Below are 27,288 nucleotides of genomic sequence, written 5' to 3' on the forward strand. Positions count from 1 at the left end.
AAAATGCAGGATTCGGGAAGATGGGACACGAGTATTCACTGAGTACACACGTTAATGTTACACTCTAGAGAGAGGATCAATGTCAGACCCTTATTACCCTTAATTGCTGCATAAATTCACTAACACGCATTAGGCACGCTCTCACACATATCTAATTTACTGTGAAGCTCAAAGAAAACAAACACATGACTACAGCTTTGACACTTGGAACACATTACATTACTTCACTGACACAAAGATCCCACTGACTGACAGTTACTTCCCTGACACACAAATCACATTTACTGACAGTTACATTCACAAGAACACAGATCCTAGTGACTGGCAGTTACTTTTCCCGGATAACACTATTATTTCATTGACACAAGGATCATATTAACTGACAGTTACTTCTCTTGACACCCAAATCACTGACAGTTGCTTAATTAGCAAAAACATCACACCAACTGACAGTTACCTCATTAGCAGAAACATCACACTGACTGACAGTTGCTTCTGTAGGGATGTGAAGATTTAGATACCCTTATTATTGACAGGCACATCCCTAGTAATATGGACACCTAAACACATTATTGACAGGCACATCCCTAGTAATATGGACACCTAAATGGGTCCTGATGGGGACCTTGTGCTTATGTAACCCCTGTAGTTCTCACAGTGTACACTAGATGGCACTGTGCAGTAGCATAAAGGTTTTGAGAACCATGAGGTCTGGGTCCATTACTTTAGCTTTAGCCCAACCAAGCAGGCTGGAAGGGAATGGGCATTGTGATCCTATGAGCATTGGCCCTAGTTAATAGAATAGCAGTGTCATAGATCACTCTAGGAGTGATAGATAGCTTCGGTAGTTGAGCAGCTCAAAGCTCCAACGACGAGACATTAGAGGGATTAAGATCCTGGGTACTAATAGACCAGAAGTAGGGACAAAGTGCTGAGACTAGGGATGAAAGGAATTCCCGTAGATGCCAACTAAAGAGATCCTGAAAGCTGGTTGTACTTTTTACATTACTGATACCTCTGCTCACATGAACCCTTGCCTGCAGGGATCCAGCCCAATGCATGGTGCTGTGAGTATTTGCTTCCTTTATGCTATCTGATTGTTCTGAATACTCCTTTGGGGATCTGTGCTATCTTTAAATACATATACAGTTCTGGTTAAGCATTAAATAACTATTGCCCCATTTATTATGCGATTGCACATGGTTACAGTTGCGCTACACCCTGTCTCCACCCTGTTGCGAGGGCTTACCCCTGAGAGAGAGGGCCTCATTTGTGGTATTACCCCACACTGAAAGTAGCTAAAACTGACCACAGTAAAGTCAGTTTACTATAGCACTACACTTCATTAGCAGAAACATCACATTGACTGACAAACTCACACCGTTACACACTGACCGTTACTTTGCTCACTTTTACTGACAGGTACTTGTCAGGTACTCAGATAACATGGTTAATTCACTGACAAAAAGGACATACTAACTGACAATTACATCAGTGATATACAGATCAAACTTACAGTTACTTCTTAAGCACAAATCAAAGTGAGACAGACCACACTAACTGACTTCAATAGCACACAGATTTTACTGCCCGACAGTTGCTTTACTGAGTCCACACTGACTGACAGTTACTTCTCTGCAGCAAATAACACACTGACAGTTACTTGTATGCACCAAAGTGAAACACATCATTCTGTTATGTTGTAAATGTAGTGAGCACCACACTGTTTTTTCCCCTGGATCCCACACACAACTAAGAACAGTCCTGAAACAAGGAATATCATTTGTCCCTGGCCTGTGATCAATGTCTGTTTTTACAGCCCACAGGACCCTGCAACACTCCGACTGTGAAAGGGCAGCAATTAAATGGGCAAAGTCTGCGGAAACCAAAAGCACAAGGGAGACATTATTGGCCTGAGAGGTTACTGAGACCCCACTGTCATTTTGCACAGGCCACTCTGCTATTCAGATACCATTTGGGAGGGGTGGGCAGTTTTAATCTGCCCTAAGTATTTTAATTGCAGACTGCTGATTGCACAGTAATGTGGTTTGATCAGTATAAAGACAGGAGAACAAGTTTGTTGATGAAATACTGTTGGAAACAGATCCCGTGGGTAAAGAAGCAGGAAGGGGTTTATATATCTTGCCTTTCCAGGCCTAATGGATCAGCAAAGAGGCTGCCAATTTCCTTATACCCAAGTAGTGTCAGATCCACAGATATCCTGCTGGGGAATAACAACAGAGACAGCAGCCCCAGTGGCTGCCAAATGGCTCTGGTACACTGAGGGACCAGTAGGAATTTTGATTGATGCAACATTTCAGCCTAAGTTTTTAACAAGAAAAGTTTAAACCAACCCCTTCGATGGGAAATACCTGTTCAAGTTGTTTCATGGGCAATTGATATTTCCTATTGGCTCAGGGGCATCAGGTGGTATTACCTGTAGTATATAAAGAAGGAAATCTAGGTTTAGGAATTGTTGGACTCTGCTTAATGTAGGAATGGGAAGGGACTACATCAAGAACATATGAAGTAGGGGTTGATAGAAAATATTATAGCAGAGGGGCAGTAGTCTCTGGGAAGGGACTGTGACTGTGAGATAGCAGATATAGTAGGGAGAGATGATGTCTATAGTAACAGTGGGATAATAGTCTCTGGGAAGGGAGTGTGACTGTGGGATAGCAGGTATAGTAGGGAGAGATGGTGCCTATAGTAACAGTGGGATAATAGTCTCTGGAAAGGGAGTGTGACTGTGGGATAGCAGGTATAGTAGGGAGAGATGGTGCCTATAGTAACAGTGGGATAATAGTCTCTGGGAAGGGACTGTGACTGTGGGATAGCAGGTATAGTAGGGAGAGATGGTGTCTATAGTAACAGTGGGATAATAGTCTCTGGGAAGGGAGTGTGACTGTGGGATAGCAGGTATAGTAGGGAGAGATGGTGCCTATAGTAACAGAGGGATAAGAGTATCTTGGAAGGGAGTGTGACTGTGGGATAGCAGGTATAGTAGGGAGAGATGGTGCCTATAGTAACAGTGGATAATAGTCTCTGGGAAGGGAGTGTGACTGTGAGATAGCAGGTATAGTAGGGAGATATAGTGCCTATAGTAGTAGTGGGATAACAGACACATTGGGAAGGATGATTCACACCACAGTCACTAAAGCTTGAGCTTAACCAATGGATCATGAGCATCATATTGTTCACCAATCCCTTGGATCCTGTTCTCAGTGGCCTCAAAGCAGCTGCTCACTTTTGAATTCTTGGCTTGGAGGCACGTTTTGGTTGCATAAAAACCATGTGGACTGCCAAACAGAGTGTCCTGTAGGTGCCAGATGGCGAATCACAGCACTTACTGTATTTTACACCACCTAGGAACATGTTTCATGCTTGTGTTGCTCCCCAACTCTTTTTACATTTGAATGTTCCTCATGGGTGAAAAAAGTTTGTGGACCTTCAGCTCTAAAAATATATGTTAATTAATAAATGATAAGGGACTGGGGATTTTCTGACTAGTTTACTATGATAGAAAAAAAATAGTCAAAAGGTCAAATTTAGCCTTTTTTAAGTTCAGATTTAGCTGTGAGGACAGTGTCAAATTCTCATGTGACTCAGTAGAAAAGTGCTTAGCCGAGGAACAATAACAATGAAAAATGATGGTGTGAAACCATCTTTGCTGTTCCATGTGATATCATAACATGCATAGTGTTTTTAACCAATTTCTGTTTAAAAGAGGAAATGTTCTATCCTCCTGGACTGATTTTAAGGTAACCCTATTGAGCCATATCCTGAGTGATTTAACAGAATGTAGGATATGGAAGGCTCTTATGTGATATACTCATTATAGGGAAACTGTTTGTTCATTATTCCCATTCCCAGGTTGTGATTGTACAATCGAAATATTACAAGATGAATAAATTAAATTTGTTTAGCTCATTCATGGTAAGTAGATAGGTCCCCCCAGCAACTATGCAAAGAATTATCTAAAAAATATGGAATGCACAACAGATGGCCACTAGCTGTAGCTGAATTGACCAAAAGCAGCTTGAGGTCACAGGTTGGACATTCCTAAGTTACATATCCCAACAGCCCCCTCACCCCTCTGCAATTAGGGTCCTACACTGTATACATTGCCAAGTGTCCCCATCTTCTGCAGCCCTGATCTTATTGCATTATTATTTATGTAATAACCAAAGTATGTCACTATTCTTTGGCACAGCCCTTATCAAGATGCATATCCGTATATGAGAGCCTTATTGGCTGATCTGGGTTATTGTAGTAACTGCATATTAATTCTGCTGGTTGTTAATGAATCTTACTGTTTTGTGACACACTGACTCTATTATTATAAGGATATTAAAGGCCAGTTCATAAGAAATGGCCTTTTAATATCTTCTGTGTCTAAACTGCTTAAATATGTTGGCAATGAAATCACTGCTGCCGAGAATTACTATTTTGACACCCGCCTTTAAGTGCCATAAGAATTTCCAAAAGAACACAAAATCACCCTTCATTGGCCCATATAAGATTTGCCTGAAAGTGCAAGCTCTACCGCCAGCAATTGTCCTCTACTGCCCCATATCCAATCGCACAAGCAAAACTTTCATGCAAGGTTTGGTCTGTGTGTTTTCTGTTGATTCTCATAGGGAGGGCAATTTCGGGGATTTGCCTTTTCCATAGAGAACATAATGTATGTCTCAGCAAATATGTGGTTTGTTTTCTAAAGCAGCCTTGTGGTTGGAGCATGCCAAGGAAACACCAACATGTGAAAGATAGGATAATCCAAACATAATTTAAATATTACACGTAATGAGCTTACCCCCGGCACAAGCCACTTCACAGCAAAAAGGGCACAATGTTTCCTGGTTACATTCCCAAATCCTAGAACCTGTGCCCAGAGTTTGGAGACGTTGGATCTAGATAATGTATCTTGTTGCAGCTTGAAGCTCAGTGCGGTTACACTACTAATACTCAATGAATGTGGGGAACTTCCGTGGTTTCCAGAACAGCCGTTTAAACCAGTTTTTTACTTACTCAAGTCATGTTGTGTCCTGGCCTTAACCTGTTTGGTGAGCAATAAGTTTTGGATTTGTTCTGTGATTAGTCTTGAAGTAGTTGACATTATTCATGTAAGCATTGAGAGTTATGACTGCTGTTACTTTGGGTGAGTTTGATATATTTTTGTGAAGAATTAGGTTAAAGTAATTTTCTTCTTTATAGATTGCAGGGTAATTGGTGCTATAAATATTACTGAAAATATATCATGACAAAAACCAAAGAGAATCCCAAACAAAAGGAACACGTTGAGTACAATATAAGCATTATTTGCAATATGCACCATAAAACATACACCAACGTCAGACTGGGCCAGCGAGACACTGGGAAAAAACCCAGTGGGCGCAGCCCTTATGGGCTCCATCGGCCTAGGCCCACTCCCCTGATCAGCCATTAAGGAGAAAAGGAGATCGCTGTACACAACATTGCTTGTCATGTTGTGGCATGTGTGTATGGGGGCAATTTTTGGACATCAGGGGAAGGGCCATGGTGTCTGCAAGGAGGGCCCTTGGTGTCAGAGCCCCAGTAGGCCCCAATGCCCCAGTCTGATGCTGTATAGCACAATGCTGCCAAATGCAATATTATACTATTGTAGGGGACTGATAAATGTATTCACCAACGTTTGGCCACTAAGGGGCCCTTTAGTTATACAGGAGATAAACTCCATTTCCTGAGTCAAAGCATAAGCCCTAATTATCCCAAGTTTTGCCACTAGATGGCATTGTGTTCTAATAAAAGCTGAGCACACATGTCCTCAGGCTCCATTTTGTGAGTCCCCTTACTTGAGCAGACAGGAAGGATGAAGTGGAACCTAGACAAGGTCAGGTCTAGTAAGTGATAGGCTAGTTCACTTTTATCTTGCTAGGAGTGATAGATAGGGTATTTAGCAAGCAGCTGCTGAGTGTGTGAGTGGGATTATGATCCTGGGTACCAATCACCCAGAATAGGGATTAAGCTTTAGAGTTGGCTCTGTTTTGGGAAAAGCTGGGTGTACCTTCATAGACGCTATAGTGCTAAGTGCATAAAGCTGCATTTATCAACATTGATCAACATTTGCCAGTTTGCAATGATGATGGCATCTGATGAGCTGTATGCTGAGAAAGGGAGCAGGAGACCCACAGCACATCTGTATACAGTAACTGGGTTCCCTAAAATGGTTTGCTTGTACCTACATGAGAGTAACTGCTGTCCTTTTCCTTCTAAAAAAGCACTAAACTTAATTTTTTTTAAATAGAAACTACTATGAATATACAAAGCCCTAGATCTGGGCAAAGCCTATATTTTTCTATTCTGAATGAATGAAACAGAATGGAAAGTATTCTGCTGCTTTTCCCTTTCAAGGGACCTTTTTATCATTCTCCATCTGGACTCTAAGCCGTCCATGTAAAGAGGCATACATTTAGCCTCTTCCAGCAGGGTGTATCATTATCTGCCTGCTCTATGGGCAAAATGGTGTACTGTGTGCTCTGGGGTCCCCTAGGGAGCATTTAGACAGTTCAATGCAAAGTTTTTTCAAGTCTGTACCTCCTGATTTATTATACAGTCAAATAATTTGAGCAGATGGAGCGCTGCGGCATATCCCGGTGAACATGGAAATTCACAATACACATACATTCCTACTGTCTGGCTTCCCTGCGAGGGAGAGCGTGACCTTTAAAATGTGATTACAATGAATGTCATAGTTTTGCTTGTGACTGTTTCCTGGTTCAATTTTAGTTGTTCTCTTTTTATAATTTCCTTCATCTTTATTCCACCTCAAAAACATATATAATAGAAGAGAGAGTTAGGTCTGTAAAGAGAAAGGATAATTCATTACTGCTCCTGTAGGACATTAGTCATACATAGTGATGGGCGAATTTGCGCCGTTTCGCTTTGCCGAAAAATTTGCCAAACGGTGCAGGCGTCTCCTTTTTGACGCCGGCGCCCGTTTTTTCAACACCGGCGCCCGTTTTTTCGGCGCCGGCGTCCGTTTTTTTACGAACTTTTTTTGACGCGGGTGAATTTTCGCCAGCAAATTTTTGTGGGTGTTTTGCTAATTTTTTCGCCTGCGGCGAATCGCGCAAATTCGCCACGAATTCGCACCTGCCGAATAAATTCACCCATCACTAGTCATACAGTCAGCCAGCTGTTAATACTACCTATTTCATGCAGCATTAGGCTAACCAGCTGTGTTTACAATCTGATTGGTGCTGAAAAAGGTAAAGAGTGATTAAGCAAATGATGACAATGACTAAATAAGATAAAATATGCACAAGTCATTGATGAAGCTTTTAGGAAAGCATTAAAAAGATAAATATTTATCAGTACTGATCTCTATCTTTGTCCATAGCCTAGTATGGGATTCAGCATATTTGACCATATCCTGAAAGCTCAGACAATGATAAACATCTATCTTGTTTGTTTGATTAAACTAGTTTATCAAACTGATCAGTAAGTTGAGTTGATTCCAGCAAACAGGGTTGTAACTACAAAGGAAGCAGACCTGGTGGCTAAAGGGGGGCCCAGGATTGTAGAGGGTCCCTCCTCTGCCTGTCCTACTCTACCTGTGTGTGCCATACTCTGCCTGCCCTACACTGACTGTGTGTGCCATACTCTGCCTGCCCTACACTGCCTGTAAGTGCCATACTCTGTCTGTCCTACTCTGCCTGTGTGTGCCATACTCTGCCTGCCCTACTATGCCTCTCTGTGCCCTACTCTGCCTCTCTGTGCCATACTCTGCCTGCCCTACTCTGCCAGTTTGTGCCATACTTTGCCTGCCCTACTCTGCCTCTGTGTGCCATGCTTTGCCTGCCCTACTATGCCTGTGTGCGTGCCATGCTCTATTTGCCCTGCTCTGCCTGTGTGTGCCATACTCAGTCTGCTATACTCTGTCTGCCCTACTCTGTCTGTGTGTGCTATATTCTGCCTACCCTACCCTGCCTGTGTGTGCCATACTCTGCCTACACTTCCTGCCTCTGTGTGCCATACTTTGCCTGCCCTACTCTGCCTGTGTGTGTGCCATGCTCTATCTGCCCTACTCTGTCTGTGTGTGCCATGCTCTATCTGCCCTACTCTGCCTGTGTGTGTCATACTCTGCCTGTTTGTGCCATACTTTGCCTGACCTACTCTGCCTCTGTGTGCCATACTCTGCCTGCCCTACTCTGCCTGTGTGTGTCATACTCTGTCTGCCCAACTCTGCCTGTGTGTGCCATACTCTGCCTGCCCTATGCTCCCTGTGTGTGCCATACTTTGCCTGTACAACTCTGGCTGTGCTATCCACAGGGGAGGAGAAATATGGATTTAAGTCTTCAATCATATTTCAAATTTGGTGGCATATACTCCACATCCTCTTTTCTTAATATTTCCACCAGCACAGGTGAAACATCATAAAATGCTTGAGGTCCCTTTAAGAATAAATACATAAAATATAAATACTGTATATACAGTAAATACATATTTGTACCAAAGGAGTCATCACAGTCATGAATGTAAGCAGTGTCAAATCAATAACATGTGGGGCCCTAGACATGTGGGGCCCTAGACTAAATCTGCACAGGGCCCCCTTCTAGGCTACTTTTGGGTCCGGATGCGTGCACCGATCTCTCTATGCTGGGTCAGTTTCAATGGATCTGAACTCATCTGGTGTTGCCTGTCTCATTGTTCTTGTCTGTTTCTTTCTCTCAGTAATGTAATGCGCCCGACCAGACCCAACAATGCAGATAAAAATATTAAGTAAAATGAAATGGGCCCCTGATCACACTGGATCCCTAGGCTATAGCTTACGGTAGCCTGTGCATTAATCTGTCCCTGATTGCAAGAGCCTAAATAGACTGGACTGATGCATAGCTTATTATAACTGACTTTAGAGCTTCCTTACACCATCAGGTATAAAGACCAAGGAATGGAATTCTCTACTGTTAATATATTTTCCATGGCATACAGAGTTTCTGAGACTGATTCATCTTACAGATCTTGCTCAGGTCTGGGATGGTAGAAGCATCAACTCTTCATGTAGGTGAAAAGTTGATTTAATTTCACCTTTATCAAGTTCAATCTTATCCCGATGGAAAATCAGGGCCAGTAGCTGTATCGTTGTTTCGTCATGTCTCCAGAGTGGCACTGATTGTGCTGATTCAGAAAGTTCTTTCCCTCTTTCAGGGAGGAACATGGAGCTCCTGCTCTGCGGCCTGGATGAATAATGAATTATAGACAGACACATTCCAATCAAATGCTGAGCGATAAAAATCCTCTTTAGAATGCAATGAAAGTAAGTCAAATGAATAAAAGTGCCAGAAGTGAGTGCTTTTATGGTGAATTGGGTATTGCTGTATGGATAACATTGATGACTTGCAAATCCCTATGGTTTTGTTTCCCCAAAGATATCAAAGTCCTGTAGAAATCAGTTCTCTTTATATACACATGCAGCCATTGATTTGTGGGCTGGGGCGGAGAGGGCTGGAGGTTTTTATGTCAAATTAACATCTCTGCTTCCAAGCACTATGTTTACCCATATTTAAATACCACTGTAAATAGAGAAAATTGATAAAGCTTATGGGTAAAAACAGGAAAGTTCAGCCCTTTATTAAAGGTTGTACTGTAAGTGGCAGCATATCTTTGGATATGTCTATAGTCAAAGCCCTATTAAGACAATCATGGTTCCTGTTCCAATAAATACTCTTGATTTGGCGTATGTATGAGCGCTTACATTCAAAGGAAGAATTGTCAGTCTGCTGGGGATTGTTTCCATCCCTTTATTTGGAATCAGAAAGTCCACAGTAAAACTTAAAAGAGTATACTATTAAAATCTTTAATGCATAGTGGAAACTTGTAAGTATGTGTTTGGGGTTTTATAGGTTGGTCTTACTGTATAAGAACCCCGGGCCCCCTTCTCCTTGGGTCTTCTCTTTCTACTGCTGTTTTCCTTGGTCTCTGCTCATTTTCAGAATGACTCCACTAGAAGTTGAAACAACCACCTCAGGATATATATACTGTTTGGCTTTCTCTCCAGCCATCACCGTTCAAAACTCTTCGGCGACCTTGAGGGAACTTGTTCTCTGAGCTGTTCAAGTTCTTAATAATGTCTTCCGTTCCTCGACTATAAAAAAGGCAGACTTATGAATAGTAGTGTATTGCTTACATTTTCTTCCCCTGCCTTTGTTATGGCTCATTGGGCACACATTGAAACTATTTGCCACTCTATAATGCCAAGGGTACACATGTAAATGTAAATATGTGAGATTTCAAAGCCATGCTGGAATTTATTGGAAGCTCTTCCGCTTCTGTTCCATGGGGGTCTGCTTCAAGGAAAGGTGTCTGTAGCATTCCAGGAAAGAGGACTGCTGTCTCTTATAAACAAAGCATAAGAACAAGGCACTCTAGTGTAAGATAAAAACATGTAAATAGTATTAATACTTTAAAATGTAAGGTTCTGGAACCCCAACTTTTCACCAGTTTATCAGTTGGCTAACTTGGCTTATACAGTGAGTTTACTTATAACTACAGCAATACAGAACATCATGTGATTATTTGGAACCCAATATTTTACTTGGGTTCTGTGCACCACATTGAGGTTTTAAATCTAAAGAATCCCTATAGTTTCAGAAAGAATTTACATGGCAACTGACAATCTGGGCAGCTAAGTGGCAAATGAGATTCAATGTTGATAAATGTAAAGTCATGCACCTGGGTTGTAAGAATATCCAAGCCACTTATACCCTTAATGGGACTGCACTAGGCAAATCCATTATGGAAAAGGACCTTGGAGTCCTTGTAGATGATAAACTTGGCTGTAGCAAGCAATGCCAGTCAGCAGCATCAAGGGCAAATAAGGTCTTGAGCTGTATTAATAGGGGCATAGAGTCAAGGGAGGAGGGGGTCATTCTTCCACTGTATAGAGCACTTGTAAGGCCCCATCTAGAATATGCCGTACAGTTTTGGTCTCCATCACTCAAACAGGACATTATTGTATTAGAGAGGGTACAGAGAAGGGCAACTAAGCTGGTAAAAGGTATTGAAAATCTTAGCTATGAGGAAAGACTGGCCAAATTGGGGTTGTTCACGCTGGAGAAGAGGCGCTTAAGGGATAATATGATAACTATGTATAAATATATAAGGGGATCATATAATAATCTCTCTAATGCTTTATTTACCAGTAGGTCTTTTCAGCTGACACAAGGTCACCAATTCCGATTAGAAGAAAAGAGGTTCCGCCTAAATATTCAGAAGGCGTTTTTTACAGTGAGAGCTGTGAAGATGTGGAATTCTCTCCCTGAATCAGTGGTACAGGCTGATACATTAGATAGCTTTAAGAAGGGGTTGGATGGGGTTTAGCAAGTGAGGGAATACAGGGTTATGGGAGATAGCTCATAGTCCAAGTTGATCCAGGGACTAGTCCTATTGCCATTTTGGAGTCAGGAAGGAATTTTTCCCCCTCTGAGGCAAATTGGAGAGGCTTCAGATGGTTTTTTTTGCCTTCCTCTGGAACAACTGGCAGTTAGGCAGATAAAAAAAAACTAAAAGGTTGAACTTGATGGAAGTGTGTCTTTTTTCAACAATACTTACTATGTTACTATATTACTATGTATGTATGTAGATGTCAGTTTCATGTAGAGTGCTAGAAATTATGCAATCAGAACTTTGAAGGACAGGTGCATCCAATTTTGACACATTGCATGCAACTGTGTCAGACATAACCCCCCGAAGACTAATAAGAATCACCAGTCACCATGCATACATTATGTCAAAAGCTGTAGGTTGGGTGCTTTTATACTGCTCATGGAAACCAGAGGTGACTTCTAATACCCTTACATTTAAAAGTAGAGGGTCCATTAAAACAGATATGAGATCGGTTATCTGTTTATCAACAAACCTCTGAATTACAGGAAGGTCATCTCCCATAGACTCCATTTTATCCAAATAATTCAAATTAAAAAAAAAAAAGTTCCTTTTTCTCTGTAATAATGAAACAGTTGATCGAAACTAAGATATAATTAATCCTTATTGGATGCAAAACCAGTCTGCAGGGTTTATTAAATGTTTAAATGATTTTATAGTCGATTTAAGGTATGAAGATCCAAATTACAGAAAGATCTGTTATCTGGAAAACCCCAGGTCCCAAGCATTCTGGATAACAAGTCCTGTAGCTAAATAAACAAAAATTGGTGAGTATGTCTGCTTCTATAAATAAGTATATAAGTGGTTTATCGAAAATATGTCACCAAGTGCTCTTATCACAAAAAAACCCCAGTTCAAGGGTGAACAAAAATGGAGAGAAGATCCGCAGTTAATAAATACAGTAGCAAAATAATAGTAAAAGGTAAAAAGTATTTATTAGGACATATATAGTCAAGTAAAACCCGACCCGCACCCGACCCTAAAACCGTACCCGCCTGAGCTCAACTTCCGGCTTCTATTTCTAGACCTGCTCTGCCCCGCCCCACCAATGACATCACAAAAGGGGCAGGGCGATCTGGCACTTGTCTATAAAAAAAAAGGACACCGGAAGTCGGAAGTCGTCAGTGCAAGGTGCAAGGGCAGGGAGAGTAGGAAGAAGAGATCAACCCGGATCCGCCCGCCACCCACGGGTATGGGGCTGGCGCGCACATCACTAATATATAGCCTAACTCATAGTGAGTACATGCCCATTAGGCACGAAACGCGTTAAGCTATTTAGTATGTCCTAATATATACTTTTTACCTTTTACTATTATTTTTCTGCTGTAATTTACTAACTGCGGATCTTCTCACCCACTTTGAGCTTCTAACAGGTCTTGTACCTGTATTTGTCAATAATAATACACTTGTCAGGGAGTCACGTAACATCACTGAGCCCTGATTACAGCTGGTGACATCACTGTTTCTGAGAATATATTTTTTCAGGATATTATTCATTTTTGTGCATTATACATTCAGTGTTTTTAACAGCTCAGTATTTTCAAGGTTGTTACAGATTTAAATAATGATGATCCAAGGTGATGCCTGACGTCTGCCTTGGAATTAAGAATGAAAGACAGTACAGTATTTACAAATCTAGAGGTTTAAATGGATTGGGTTCACCTGAGAGGATTGACAGCAATTGATTCTTCTATCAGAGAGAGAGAGGATACGTCTCTGCAAGCCCAGGATGTGCATAATTAGTGGCAAGTTAAAAGGGATTTTGCATCTTAATGAAACTACTAAAACTAAAAATGTAACAGTTTACGTCCACTATTGTTCCTTTGATGGAGTGCAATGATTTTACTGCTGCGGGTCAGACTTTCCCATAAAGATTTCCCACTGTGACATCATTGTCAGGGTTCTTTTACAGTTCCATGGAAATTACAAATTAATTACATTCATTAGGAAAATATACATCATGCTATATTTAAACACACAAGAATTTTGCGAAACAGCGCCGGCATCTCGGTTTTGACGCCGGTGTTTGTTTTTTACGCCGGTGCGCAAATTTGCCACGAATTCGCGCCTGACGAATAAATTCGCCCATCACTACACAAGAGTAAAGATTGCTAGGACAGTGTTCATCCCGGCACCTATCAGCTTTGCAATGGAATTGGTCTGGCATGGCACCCACAGGGAACCATTGTGTTTGCCACACACATCACTAGGAGCTGCTCATCTCCATGTTGGCACATTTCAGCTTTGCACTGAGCTCTCCTGTTATAGAAGCGTTAGTAAATAGTTATAAATGGCATATTCTAATGTCAGTGTTGTTTATAAGGATTTTGCATTCACTTGTTCCTACTTTAAGGGTCACTGATGACTACAGAAAGTTAAATCATTTTAAAAATAGGTGCACATATGGTTCATTAAAGGTAATTGCATCCAAACATGCTGCTGGCACTTTTGTATAGTTGCACAAGTGCACCTATTAATGTTGCCAACTGTCCAATTGTCCAGGTGAAAACTGCTTTGTCCAGATTTCCAAATTAGGAACACCAACATTGAATGGCACAGCGATCAGCCAATCCCTGATTGCCACATTATAACATCACTCCTAACATTGTAGACCCACCCTGTCCCTGGCATCATCCTACCCCAATGTCATCAGCCCTGTCTCCCACCCAGCCCATGAAGTCAAAAAATGCCAACCCTAGTGCCTGCTCATGTTGGGTAATCCTTGAGCTACTGGTTGTGTGTCTAGTGCCAAAACAATCATACACTAATGCCTTTTTACACTTTGAGAGTTACCACATGCGTCTGATTCACAAACTCGAGCTATTGTGTTTGTTTTGATACATCAAGAGCATTTTGACATCTGGCCACAGTGATGCTGGAATTCTGTGTTGTTGGTTCATTTTTTTTATTATTGACATCTGAAAATTGTACTTTGCATGCTACACTGCACTTGTGCTCCATTAGGGCTGCTCTTTGTTTCTGTGGCCAGTAGAGAAACATGGCTGTTGTTGACAATGCACTCTGCATATTGATTACCAACCCTAATTTTGCCAAATTCTCCTTAGCTCAATCTTAGATTCTTTTGTTGAGAAAAAATGTCTCTGCCATCCTCACCTTGAAGAACTCTGGTGCAAAAATTGTCATTGGGAGAAATTACCAGCTGCAAAAAAAAAGGAAGAATTCGATCCTAGAAACTAGTAACAGAGCAAAGGAGGGAGATCAGCGAGTACTGTTTTAGATTGTAAGCTCCTTTGGTCAGGGCCCCCAGTACCTCTTGTATAAATTATTTGCTGCTTTGTATGTAAGTCTATCTGTTTAGTGTACACATCAATTTGTGCTGAGGATTATGTTGGTGCATTATAAATGTGTTGAAAATTATTATTATTATTATTATTACTACTACTAATACTACTACTGCTACTACTACTACTACTAATAATAATAATGGCAATAATACTAATAATAATAACAATAATAAAACTGCTGGCACCTTGTTTGCACTCAGCTATGTGTAGTACTAACCATATTATACACTAACTTACCGTTACTATACTTATATACTATACAGAATGTGCAAAGGAAAAAGTGTAAAACATGTTGGTATCTGCTGAGCTGGTTTTAATGCCACGTGTGCCCAAAAATGTTCAAATATGCTGGGAATGTGATCTGCATTCATACCTCTATCAGCTCCTCATCACATGCTCCCTAACTGCCAGCTCTGTGTACATAATAGACATGTTGCTGTGCTGTCACCTGATAATAAGTGTAACAAGTACGGTATGGAATTTCTGTCTTGCTGATTGCATTGCACCAGGGAAGAGCGACATAAAGGGAAAACAAGTCACACGTTTTTTTGTCTCCTTCTTGTGTGCTGAAATCTGATTTTAAATATGGTTGTATGGACATTCTATATAATAGATATTGTTCTAAAATTGTTTTTCTGATTTTCAGGCAATGTTAGCCTGCCTTGATGTGCCACAAAATTATTTTTAAAAAAAATATATATTTTTATATTGTGGAGAAAAATTTATTTTTTATTAAAATATCCATTCAAAGTATCAAAAGTTTTCTTATCAGAATAAATGCATTTATTATGGGCATTAAAAAGAAAGTCTCGTTTGGGAGAGAATATTTCATTCCTTTATGCTCTGGGAAAAATTACACGGACAATAATTTGCATTTTTTAAGGAAAAAGGCTGAGAATGGGCTTTGTGCAAAAAAAGTGCCAGAAGGGGTAAGATATAAAGGTACAAGTGGGCAGACATGCAGGTACAGGTATGGGATCTGTTATTCTGAAACCAGTTATCCAGTAAGCTCCAAATTATGGAAAGGCCATCTCCCATAGACAGCTTTAAAACCAAAAAAATCCAAGATTTGCTTTTTCAATGTAATAATAAAACAGTAGCTTGTACTCTATCCCAAGATCAAAAGATATAATTATTCCTTATTGGAAGCAAAACCAGCCTATTGGATGTATTTAATGTTTTAAGGAAAACCCAGGGAGAATCCTGAATAACATGTCCCATACCTGTAGTGGGTTTGGACATTTACTGGGCAGGTGTATATTGGAAGTGGTTACCCTGACTAAGAACCATGATGGTCTTTAGAGTAATTTAAGGGGAACTTCTCATCCCCACCTGATATTTTATGAAGCAGCGCTACTTGTAAAGTAAGACCATGATGATCTGGAGTCCAGCAAGGTTAAGGAATATAGAAATCTACCCCAACAGCAATGCAGAGACAAATAAACCTGCCCATAAAGTGCTCTGTTCTAAAAACTTCCTGTTATTAGCTTGGTAACATTGCAGCACTATTCTTGCACACGTACACACTAAGGTGTTAGGTAGATCCTATGAACAGCAACACAATGTGCAATGTTGGCATTATTATGCCAATGCTGCTTTTAGAATGAAATTATGACACACAAGGCTGTTGGCACAGGGGCCCCTGAGACTCCCCATGGTGCTTCTTATTGACTTGATTGGGAACTCCCTGACCCTGCAAGTACTGTCAGACTTTAAATAATATCTGTCAGACTGTAGCATTCTATTTCTGCCATGTGGCAGAGCTGTTGGTGTCAAGTGTCTTCTAGGACAGTCAATGAGAAAGTAGCAGGGGCAGTCTCAAACTCTTTTTCCCTAAAAAAAAACATGTGTGCCAAAAACATGATGCACCTCCTTATATAATGTCTCCCCCTGCTGTGTCCCCACTACATGGCAAAAAAAGAAGTAAAATACGTCCTTTATGATTCATTTACTTAAAGGAGAAGGAAAGGCGTTTTCTACTTGGGGGTACCAAAACTTAGGGGTGGCCATACATTATTAGTTATGCTCGTTTGGCAAGATTGCCAAACAAGCGGATCTTAACCTGATATGTCCACTAATGGCAGGGCGACTAAACAATCGGATTACAATGATGCGAATGGGCGACGAAAGTATAGCCAATGCGGTCCTGGATCTAAGATAAAAATCAAACTTGCTCAGAAGATATCTGGACAATTTTTGGCCTGATATCGATCGGGGAGGCCCATCAGAAGCCCCCACCCATGAGCAGATAAACTTTAATCTGACCATGTACGGCCACCTTTAGGCACCATTGTATCTACTTACTGTACCTACTTTATTCATGATGGGTGAATAAATTCACCAGGCATGGAAAATCTGCCGCAACAAAAAAAAAATGGCAGTGTCAAAATTGTCAAGCGCATAAAAATTGTCGCGCTTCAAAATTATTCGGACGCCCATCGACTTTAATTCATTTGGACTAAAAAGTTGTCAAAATTGACACGCGTCAAAATTATTTCGATTATTTCGTGAATTTTCCACTGTTTCGCAAATTTTTCGGTAAATTCCCGAAATTGTCAGCGAAGCAAAACGCCACAGATTCGGCCATCACTACCTATCTGCAGAAAACTGCACCGACCCGAGGTTCTTCCAGCGAGCAGAACAGAGCAATCGATTTCCAGCTTCTCCTTTCTTCAGGAGGGTGTGCATGTGCAGTAGTGCAAAAAGCTGAATTTTAATGGTCGCCTATTTCGTTCTACTTCGTATGCGTCTGCCCTGGGAAATTTGAAGAAAGAAGGAAGCCGATCGCTCCATGGTGCTCACTGGAATAACCCCCAGATGGGTGCAGTTTTTTCCTGATAGGAGCACCGGCCCGGGGTGTCAGGTAAGTATAAAATCACTTGGGGGGTGCCTAACTTTTGGCACACCCAATTAAATTGGCCTTTCCTTCTCCTTTAAATATATAGAATTTATAAGTGTATAGTTATCATATACACAGGAATTCCTTCTCTGCATTAGTATTTTCTAGAAACATGCCATTTTGCTTCAAGACAAAAAAACTGTCCCTAATTTCCAGGGTCAGTTCTTGGAATAGATTCTCAATCCCTAGAAATTTTCAGCCCTGTTATTGCCTATGCTTCAATGAATTTCCATGATACAGAAATTAGATTTCACTGTCTCTCTAACCTATATGTATTATGAAAGGATAGGAAGTTAGATCAGTAATAATCATGCATTTTCCAGGGGGCGCTGTGTTTCTTTTAGTGCATGTCTCACTTGATGGCCATGGGAATTATATTAAATAAACCTGACCTGTCCCATTAAATTCTAGTCCTACCCATCTGTGCTGTCTCAGTCCACCTACAGATGCTGTGCCTGAATAATTCTACGACATTGCAGCAGTGCTGTCACACTTCAGATACAATTCAGTGAGAAAAAGTTATCTTATGGTTTATCACATGAAAACTCACGGACAAGATGCAGTTCGAGTTTTTTCCCATAGACTTCACTAGAGTTTTCATGCAATAAATTGTTCAATTCAATCGCATCTCATATTGAATCTCGCTCAAGAGTTTTCACGTGATAAACCGTTTTCTCACTGAACTGAATCTGGCCCATTGTGTCTTTTTTTTATACCTTTTTTGCTTGATGCTTTCTGTAATGACCTGGTTATGTTTGGTCTTATGGCAGGCAAGGAAAAAGTTACACAGGTTACTTTTAAAGGAGAAGTTAACCCATAAGACAGCCAGGCAGCAGCCATGATGTCAGAATGGAATGGAAGATCCGCAGACGAGAGCGGAGGTCTAAATAAAATTTTATGCAATAAAACAAAAACAAAAAAATGAAACTGAAGCCTCAAGTCTATCTGTTTTTGGTTGCTGGGGATAGCCACCCGAAGGAACATGTAGCAGTTTCATTTGAAGCCTTGGAAGAAACAAGATTTGGAATACATCAAAAGCCATGACAAATAAATAAGGAAGATCAAACTAAAGGCTGGATACTGACGCCATAGAATTTACATTTCTATGTTTTTCTTTGAGCTACGAAAGATCCCCACCATTAAAAGGCCAACCCAGTAGTTGTTGCTGAACTAGAATTGCCAGGTTTTGGTACTTGACATTCATCAAAGAGAATTGCAGATGGAGCATTTCTATTCTAGATCTTTTGTCATCCCCCTCTAGACTGTATTGGTGCCAGAGCCGTTTGTTTAATGGCTGTATAAATAGGTTTTATTTATTGTTTCAATTATCTTGTCCTTTCAGCCTCATAGTGACAAATACTGTGATTAATGGGAAGGAATTTTACCCAGCAAAATAAAACCACAGAGTTTCTTGCACAAACTTCTGCACTGACCTGTGAGTGACAGTTTAACACGTACAGTATGCCATATATACCCGTGTATAAGCCGAGTTTTTCAGCATCCAAAATGTGCTGAAAAAGTCTACCTTGGCTTATACACTGGTCAGCGGTACCCGACCCGAGGTAGCTGAGATTGCAGTCACTTTTAATCATTCCTATACCAACAGTTCACTTGGGGAGAGACTGCAATATCCCACAATGCCCTCTGTTGGTTATATGAAAGAATAATAGTGCACCCTCTGTTGGTTATATGAAAGAATAACAGTGACTACAATATCGCACAGTGCCATCTGTTGGTTGTATGAAAGAATAACAGTGACTGCAATATCACACAGCGCCATCTGTTGGTTGTATGAAAGAATAACAGTGACTGCAATATCACAGTGCCCTCTGTTGGTTATATGAAAGATTAACAGTGACTGCAATATCACACAGCGCCATCTGTTGGTTGTATGAAAAAATAACAGTGACTGCAATATCACAGCGCCCTCTGTTGGTTGTATGAAAGAATAACAGTGACTGCAATATCACACAGCGCCCTCTGTTGGTCATACGAAAGATTAACAGTCATGGCAATATCAAACAGCACCCTCTGCACATGGTAGTGGGACAGTGGGACAATGCACACAGTAATGTTTGGCAATTCTCTGTCACCATCAACTTTGCAAAGAAGTCCGGTTGATCGCTGGGGGGGTCACTTTGTCGGAATGTGCGCTGCTGGGAGACAGGGCTGTAGTTGTGTCTAGGCTTATACTAGAGTCAATAAGTTTTCCCAGTTTTCGTAGGTAAAATTAGGTACCTCGGCTTATACTCGGGTCGGCTTATACTCGAGTATATACGGTAATAGTGTAAAAACATATGAAGACAGATATGAACCAATCACACCCAGTCTGACCTCTGTTCTGCACAAACAACTGTATGGCAGTGCCAAGTTGATTGTGACTCCTGTGGCAGCCAGTCTCCTTTCAATAACTATTACTGGAAGGCAGGGTATGTGACCATTGAATCCTACTTCTTCCTACAGGACCCTGTGGCTCCAGCCCACTCTTATTTGTGGATCTCCCAGCAGCCACTGCTAAACTGTATGCCACAGTATCCCAAAAACAGTCGCCACAAACTGCCTCAATACCTCTAGCAACTTCGCTGGTAATGGGATGAGGTTGGGTTCTAAGGGAACTCCTAGGAAATATCAGCTCCCCAATTTCCTGCACTTGCTAATTATATGCAGTGTATCCCCTTGGGACCACACATATTACATTTGCTCTAACATACTGGCATTGACTACAGGTGCATCTAATTTAGTTAGTAATACTTTACAAATACTAATATTTAGGGTTGGAATCACCCCAAACTAAAATGGGTACTGAAGACCTACCTTTTTTTCTCCCTGCACCCATGGAGTAATGAAGGGCAGAGCTAGAGAATCTAAGAGGAAAACACCAGGTAAACAGGTATCCTCCTCAACCTGCAGCCCTCCAGCTTTGAAATGACACCACCATCAAGAGGCCATGCACTGATAACAAATGAAGGTGGGGGCAGCTTAAAAGTGACAGAATTTGAAAATTCCATCCATCGGCCTACACTGCTCACAGCCCAAGCACCAAGACACTACAACTAGCTACATTCATCATTTAAATGGAGAATTTCACTTTAAAATGGGCCAGAAATGACTGCATTTAACCGACTTGGCACATGCACAAACCATGTAAAAAACCACCAACAGCTGTTTTTTGAAAATTCCAAACCCTACGCTAATGTCAGAGGTCTGTGCTCTTCAGGGAACTCCACATAAAAATCATCTATAAAACTCTCCAGAGTTATGTAGAAAAAGACCTACTGGTATTGGCTCATGAATATGGGTCCAGTATCTGGTTGAAGAGATCTATTAGGAAGGAAAATGCCACTGATTGAAGGTCACATTGGCCCATGGTTGTAGTCCTCTCATAACAGGTCTGCATTAGATTCCATTTGTTTGCTATGGCCCAGTTTTGACCATTGGTTATTTGGCAATTTTGCCAAGTCCCAGCTTTAGTATCCTGCCCCCTAAATCCATCTACCATAGCCAGGAGAATTACATGTTCTACCCTCAGAAATTGCCAGTGTCTGCTAAGCTGGACAGAAATGTAATGGGCAGGCACAGCAAAGTTTATACCTATAGCACTGATGTTTCCTTTAAAAAGCTGACCATCAAATGTCATCTGTTGTGTCTATAGTTTGGAAAACTGGGAGTCAGCTCTTCTTATATTATCCCATCACAGTTGGTAGATGTTTTCAGTATATTAGGTAACAGCTGTTGACTTCTCCCAGTGCCCACTGACAGCCAAGGGTAAAGAAAAAGTTATAGTCTCCAAAAAAAGAGACACCAAACAATAAAGATTACATTTAAGCCAACTGTTTTGACTTGTGAAAAAGAAGATTATATGCACCATGCCCAGCCCAAATAATGCAGATAGAAAACACTGATAGAGAGGTTTATCAGTTCTTAGGCTGTGTTTGTTGCTTTATGTACCAAGCACTAGCACATCAGTCATAGTTGGTGTGACAACCTCTGTTCAACCGGCTACAAAATGGAATGCAGCATCTGTGACGTTGATCAGAATCACCACCCTCTACAAGCCCAACAAGGTGCCGTTATATGCTGTCGCCCTCTGAGTGGGAATTCAACAAACAGCATTCTGCCCTTAATAATATCCTCACGTGTGTGTGTGTATTGTATTGGGTCAGGCAAGTGACCTGCTTTATACAAACCATGAGTGGTAATTCTACATGAAATAAACAGAGGATTATCAGTAATATGAGATTACTTTTCAGTTAGGTTTGCTGCTGGCGCATAGCCTCTTGGTTTAACACAAGTCATGTCATTCACTCACTGCTTCAGCCTGAAGCTCTTTAATTGTAGTTAATCTATACTTCCCTCCAAATGCTGGTTGGGGATTAGACTATTTCTTAATCAGAATTGCCAATCAATAACTTTTGGAGGACTAAAAGTTCTGGCTTTTTATTATATTCTAATACACTCTATTCGGGCAGTGGCATAACTACAGAGGAAGCAGACCCTACAGCTGCAGGGGGCCTGGGCAGTATAGGGGCCCCCATGAGACACTAAGTAATGAGCCATTTCAATATATATTCTTAAAACAGGACAGCCTCTGGCATCGTCAGACCATCCCCCGGGCCCCCCAGCCGCAAACCCCCCCCCATTAAAGAGAGGAAGTGCAGGGAGCGGGTCTGGGCCAACCCTGGCCTCTGGATATTTGGAGGACCCTAAAATGTTTTTGCTATGGGGCCTAATAACATCTAGTTCCAGAACTGTATTTGGGCTTTATTTATTTTACATGAGTCACATCACGAGACTTTGGCTTTATGTTTTAAATAGGGGAACATTATTACTGGTACTATGTGAGTGATGCCACAATTGTCAGCTGTAGCTCTGCAACTGCCGAATACTGCAGGTTCAACAAACTTTTCTGAACGCCTTATATACTGTACATATTATTCCTTTATATACATATGGAGTACTAGCTATCCCAAATAGATTTTGTAATCTGCATTCCTAGACGTTAATTTGATTAAGATGTCTTAAGATGATATGAACTCTTTCTGGGAAAAATATCCGCATATCTGGAACCTTAATAACATTACCTCCCCAGAATTTCTTTACATACACAAGTGATGTCACAACTGTAACATAAACCTGTTTAACTCAAGTCAGAAAGAAAATAATAACATTTTTATTGTATAGTATAACTAACTGACAAAATCTGGACTTGTACTATAATCAGTGACGTCACAACTGTAATAAAAAAAAGATGAACTGAAGTCGGAAAGACAATAATGACACTATTAATATACAGTATAAATAACTGCTGGAAACACTTGTACCATAAGGGATGCCACAAGTGTAATGTCATTTTTTTTAACTGAAGTCAGAAAGACAATAAAGACACTATTAATATACAGTATAACTTATTGATGAAATATGATGTACTATAAGTGACGTCACAAGTATAGCATAAATTTGTTTAACCAATGTCAGAAATACTATAATACTGATTTTAAAGTACATTGACTGAATATGAAATATGATGTACTATAAAATGTTATACCGCATGATTACAGAAACAGACGTAAATTAATATAAATATGTGAATACTGAGGCTCATGCCAATTCTAATTCTAGAAGCTGCCATCACAACCAGTGCTAACACAATAATGTCTGGTTATTCTTGATGAGACGAGAATCCTTGCCTGGAGCTATGATGGGAAAGGAACTGCAGAGCTTCTTTGGGTTAAAGAACAGGTTAAACAGCTGCAACAGCAAGAGAGATGCCCTGGATAAATCGTGGTGAGGTACAGGACTAAGTTTGCTTCCAAAGTATCTATCTGGAAGTGCTCTTCCCCTGAGGAGATTTCTATCTAGAATCTTATTATATAAGGTCTTTCTCACCCAATTGTTTTGCCTGGTGCCTGTGATGGGTCTGGGGTTATTTGTGATACTTTCTATTGCTCTTCTTAATCAGCAATCAGGATGCTTTGGCCTTAAAGGAAACTAAAGAAGAAACAGACAACTAAGACATGTATTTGGCTAGATGATTGTGTTTTATGCATCTACACTAGATGACTAGTCATGAATCACAGAATTGTTGCTGTCTCTTTGCTAGGGAGCTTTATGTGTCCAGTTGGAAAACACTGTGAATAAACAGCATGGAATAAAATGTTGACTTTATTTTTATTCATAATTTCTATACATGATATGATTTGGTCAATAAAAACTAAGATCTTAATTTATAATTTAGTTCATTTTTAATTAAGGACAGAGGTGGATCACTGGGTTTTGCTGAACTGCAGCTCCCAGCTGCCTGGAGTGCTGGGGATATTAGCTGAAGAACACTTGCAGGTCCGTGGGTTGCTCAGACCCCTTTCTGCACAGCTGGAATCTTTCATTAAGTCATCCCTCTGTTTATATTTGTTTGTAAGAGGGATCTTATTATTGTGATTAGCCAGTGCCAAAATCCCCAAAATTTCGTGAAATTCTCAGCAACAATCATGAGAAACTAGCTGTTAATCATTAGCCTGCAGGGACTCACTGCATATTTTTCTCACAATCATATCCATATCTAAAGGTTTTTGACCACCACATTTAACTCCTTACACTGATCATTCTTATTAGCTCCTTCTGGATTTAAAAAAAATGTGTGGTTCTGAAGCTTCTTCTGGATCCACAGGAAGGTGAGTATCTGAAGCTCCTTCTGGATCCACAGGAAGGTGAGTATCTGAAGCTCCTTCTGGATCCAGAAGAAGGTGAGTATTTGAAGCTCCTTCTGGATCCAGAGGAAGATGAGTATGTAAAGCTCCTATTGGATTCAGAGGAAGGTGAATACCTGAAGCTCCTACTGGATCCAGAGGAAGGTGAGTACCTGAAGCTCCTACTGGATTCAGATGAAGGTGAGTATTTGAAGCTCCTCCTGGATCCAGAGGAAGGTAAGCATGTAAAACTCCAACTGTATTCAGAGGAAGGTGAGTATGTAAAGTTTCAATTGGATGCAAAGGAAGGTGAGTATGTAAAGCTCCTACTGGATGCAGAGCAAGGTGAGTACCTGAAGCTCCTACTAGATTCAGAGGAAGGTGAGTATTTGAAGCTCCTCTTGGACCCATAGGAAGGTGATTATATAAAGCTCCTACTGGATTCAGAGGAAGGGTAATACCTGAAGCTCCTACTGGATCCAGAGGAAGGTGAGTACCTACAGCTCCTACTGGATTCAGTGAAAGGTGAGCATTTGAAGCTCCTTACTGGATCCAAAGGAAGGTGAGTATATGAAGCTCTTCTGTATTCATTACAGGGTATGAGTGAGACACCCATCCCTATATCACTGTGCCCATGTCCCTGCAGCACTGTGATCATTAATTACCCCCACTGTGATTTAACAAGTGCGGTCTCCTGAAACAGCACAAAGACTGACAGGCAGCTCTTCATTCCCAAGAGACATAGTTACAGTCAGTATTTCTCCAGGCTCTGTAATATAATAACTAGATTTTTATAATACCCATGAAAGTACTGACAAATCCTCAGCAGCTCTGGGTGCAATGGTGCAAGGCACACAATCTGCAACTGATTCTAATCTACTTAATATACTGCACCAGTGAGATAAGACTAACACAAGTTATGTCTGTAACTGCACTACAACTACCAGCAACCCCTTGAAATCGTGGTTTAAAAACATTAGTAGGAATAAGGCTGAGAACCTCAGTATAAAGGTAATGGAGACAGATACTTAGTTATTCAGAAAAACCAAGGGAGTTAGTTGAACCCTACCTTCTTTTGGTGCATCGGGGTCCCACACTGACCACATCTGGACAAAGAAAAAGGGAGTCCAGCACACAATATAAGCCAACACGATGATGAAGGTCATTTTCACTGTCCTGATTTTAGCTTTGGAGATAAGCCTGACACTGCTGACTCTAGATAAGGTGGCCCTCCTGTTGGAACTCAGCCTCACGCTGCTCTCACACATGGTCTTCAGCCGTATATTCTGCCAGATCTTGTAGCTGATGAGTCCGTAGCACACGCTGAGGATCATCACTGGTAAGATGTACACAGTCATGGTTATCCAGGTGATATAGGTTTTCAGTCCCCAAGGTTCGATGAAATCGGCGGTGCAATCATACACCTTATTCCCTACATCCTTAAGGGAGAAGATGTGCATCTGAGGGACACTCAGAAGAAAACTTAAAATCCATGTGAGAACCACATAGACACAGTCTGACCTCCTGTGGAGGGACCTCAGGGGCTGACAGATAGCCAAACACCTGTCCAGGGACATCAACAGGAGCATATAGGTGGAGGCAAACATCCCCACCACCTGCAGGTACTTGACTATCCTACAGACAAAGTCAGGTGCATAGAACCTAAAGGTGATGTCCCAGATGAGCTGAGGCAACACCTGAAACAAGGCAACCACCAGGTCTGCTATACTCAGGTGCTTCATGAAGAAATACATGCGAGAGTGCTTGTGCCTGTTAATGTGGATCGCCACCAGCACACAGATATTACCTGCCAGGGCCAAGAACAAGATCAGGGCTAAAACTGCTACCTCCACCTTAGCAACGTCCTCATTCCTTTTCAGGGGGTCCCTGGTGGCATTGGTGGGACTGCTCCTGTTCTCCAGGCTGAAGTTGCCAAAGGAGCCATTGAGCAGGGGAACAGGGCATGCAAGTTGGGTGCAGGGCTCCATGTCCAGTGCTGTAGAAGAAGATCTGACTTGGAGGAAACACGTGGAGCCTGGTTACATTGTATCATTCCTTGGAGACAAGATTCCTTTTTGCAACCGTGTCCAATAAGAAAGTCCACAAACTGCAGTGGAGCACTTGTGGCTGCTCTCATCAAAGCTGAGCTCCCCTTGAAGATGAGGAGGTAGACGTGGTCTTCTCTGTCAGCCCCTCCCTCCCCCGGGGCCAGATCCCCTCCTAAATCAAGTGAGGAACAGGGAAAATGGAATATTCATGTCCCTCAGCCCAGTAACGTCTCATTTATATCTCAGGGTCCATTGACCTTCCCTGGGCATAGGCAGGCAGCTCCCAACTCCATTTCCCTGGGCAAACACTCATATCCCCCTGGATCTCCTCTCCCACTTAAAACTCCTATTAACTCAGTTCTAACGCTTGAGAATCGCTCCTACCCGCTAGTCCCAGCTGCAGCCCCACCGTGCGCCCAAGTGCTGCTCCCTGTTTGGAGGGAGATTCCTCATTAAAGTGAGATTTGGCAACGCGGGTCCAACCTTCCAGCACAATAAGCTACGAGGCTGCGAACACTCGGCTGGGAGAGAGCGTGAGAGGGAAAAGCAGCGGCAACAAAGTCTCCAGGAGATTAATAAACGCTTATTGCGAATGAATTAAACTGTTCTACTCGATGGCCACTAGATGGCGCTGCAGGACACGGGCGTTTAACAACGAGACCGCAGAGAAACAGATGGAATGGAATTAATCTCTTCCATTCACTGAATTGAAAGGCAATAAAAGCAGAGAATTCATTAACTTTGCTGCACGAGGTGAGATTTTAGTTCGATTGCAGAAAGACAGGAACATGAAACAAGGTTTTCTCAAGGGTTAAACAGATCCATGGGCTGCAGTGACTCTAGTCTCAGGCTGGTATAGGCACAGCTAAAGTAATTATAAGGATATGCATAGGCAGGGCTTCTGGGAAAAGTTCCCCAGATCACAGAATGTC

The 27,288-nt window shown here is 41.4% G+C and overlaps 1 protein-coding gene across 1 annotated transcript in view; it reads right to left on the reverse strand.

The window, feature by feature from the left end:
* The window catches only part of oxtr.S (oxytocin receptor S homeolog), a 39,287-nt gene extending 12,263 nt beyond the window's left edge, over positions 1-27,024 (reverse strand). Inside the window, exon 1 of the mRNA XM_018261350.2 lies at positions 25,378-27,024. Within this exon, the coding sequence (XP_018116839.1) occupies positions 25,378-26,296 (919 nt within the window). The 5' untranslated portion in view covers positions 26,297-27,024. The remainder of the gene's footprint in view (positions 1-25,377) is intronic.
* Between the last annotated feature and the right edge of the window lie 264 nt (positions 27,025-27,288).

Source organism: Xenopus laevis, chromosome 4S, assembly GCF_017654675.1.
Source record: "Xenopus laevis strain J_2021 chromosome 4S, Xenopus_laevis_v10.1, whole genome shotgun sequence".
In the NCBI taxonomy this organism is placed as follows: domain Eukaryota; kingdom Metazoa; phylum Chordata; class Amphibia; order Anura; family Pipidae; genus Xenopus; species Xenopus laevis.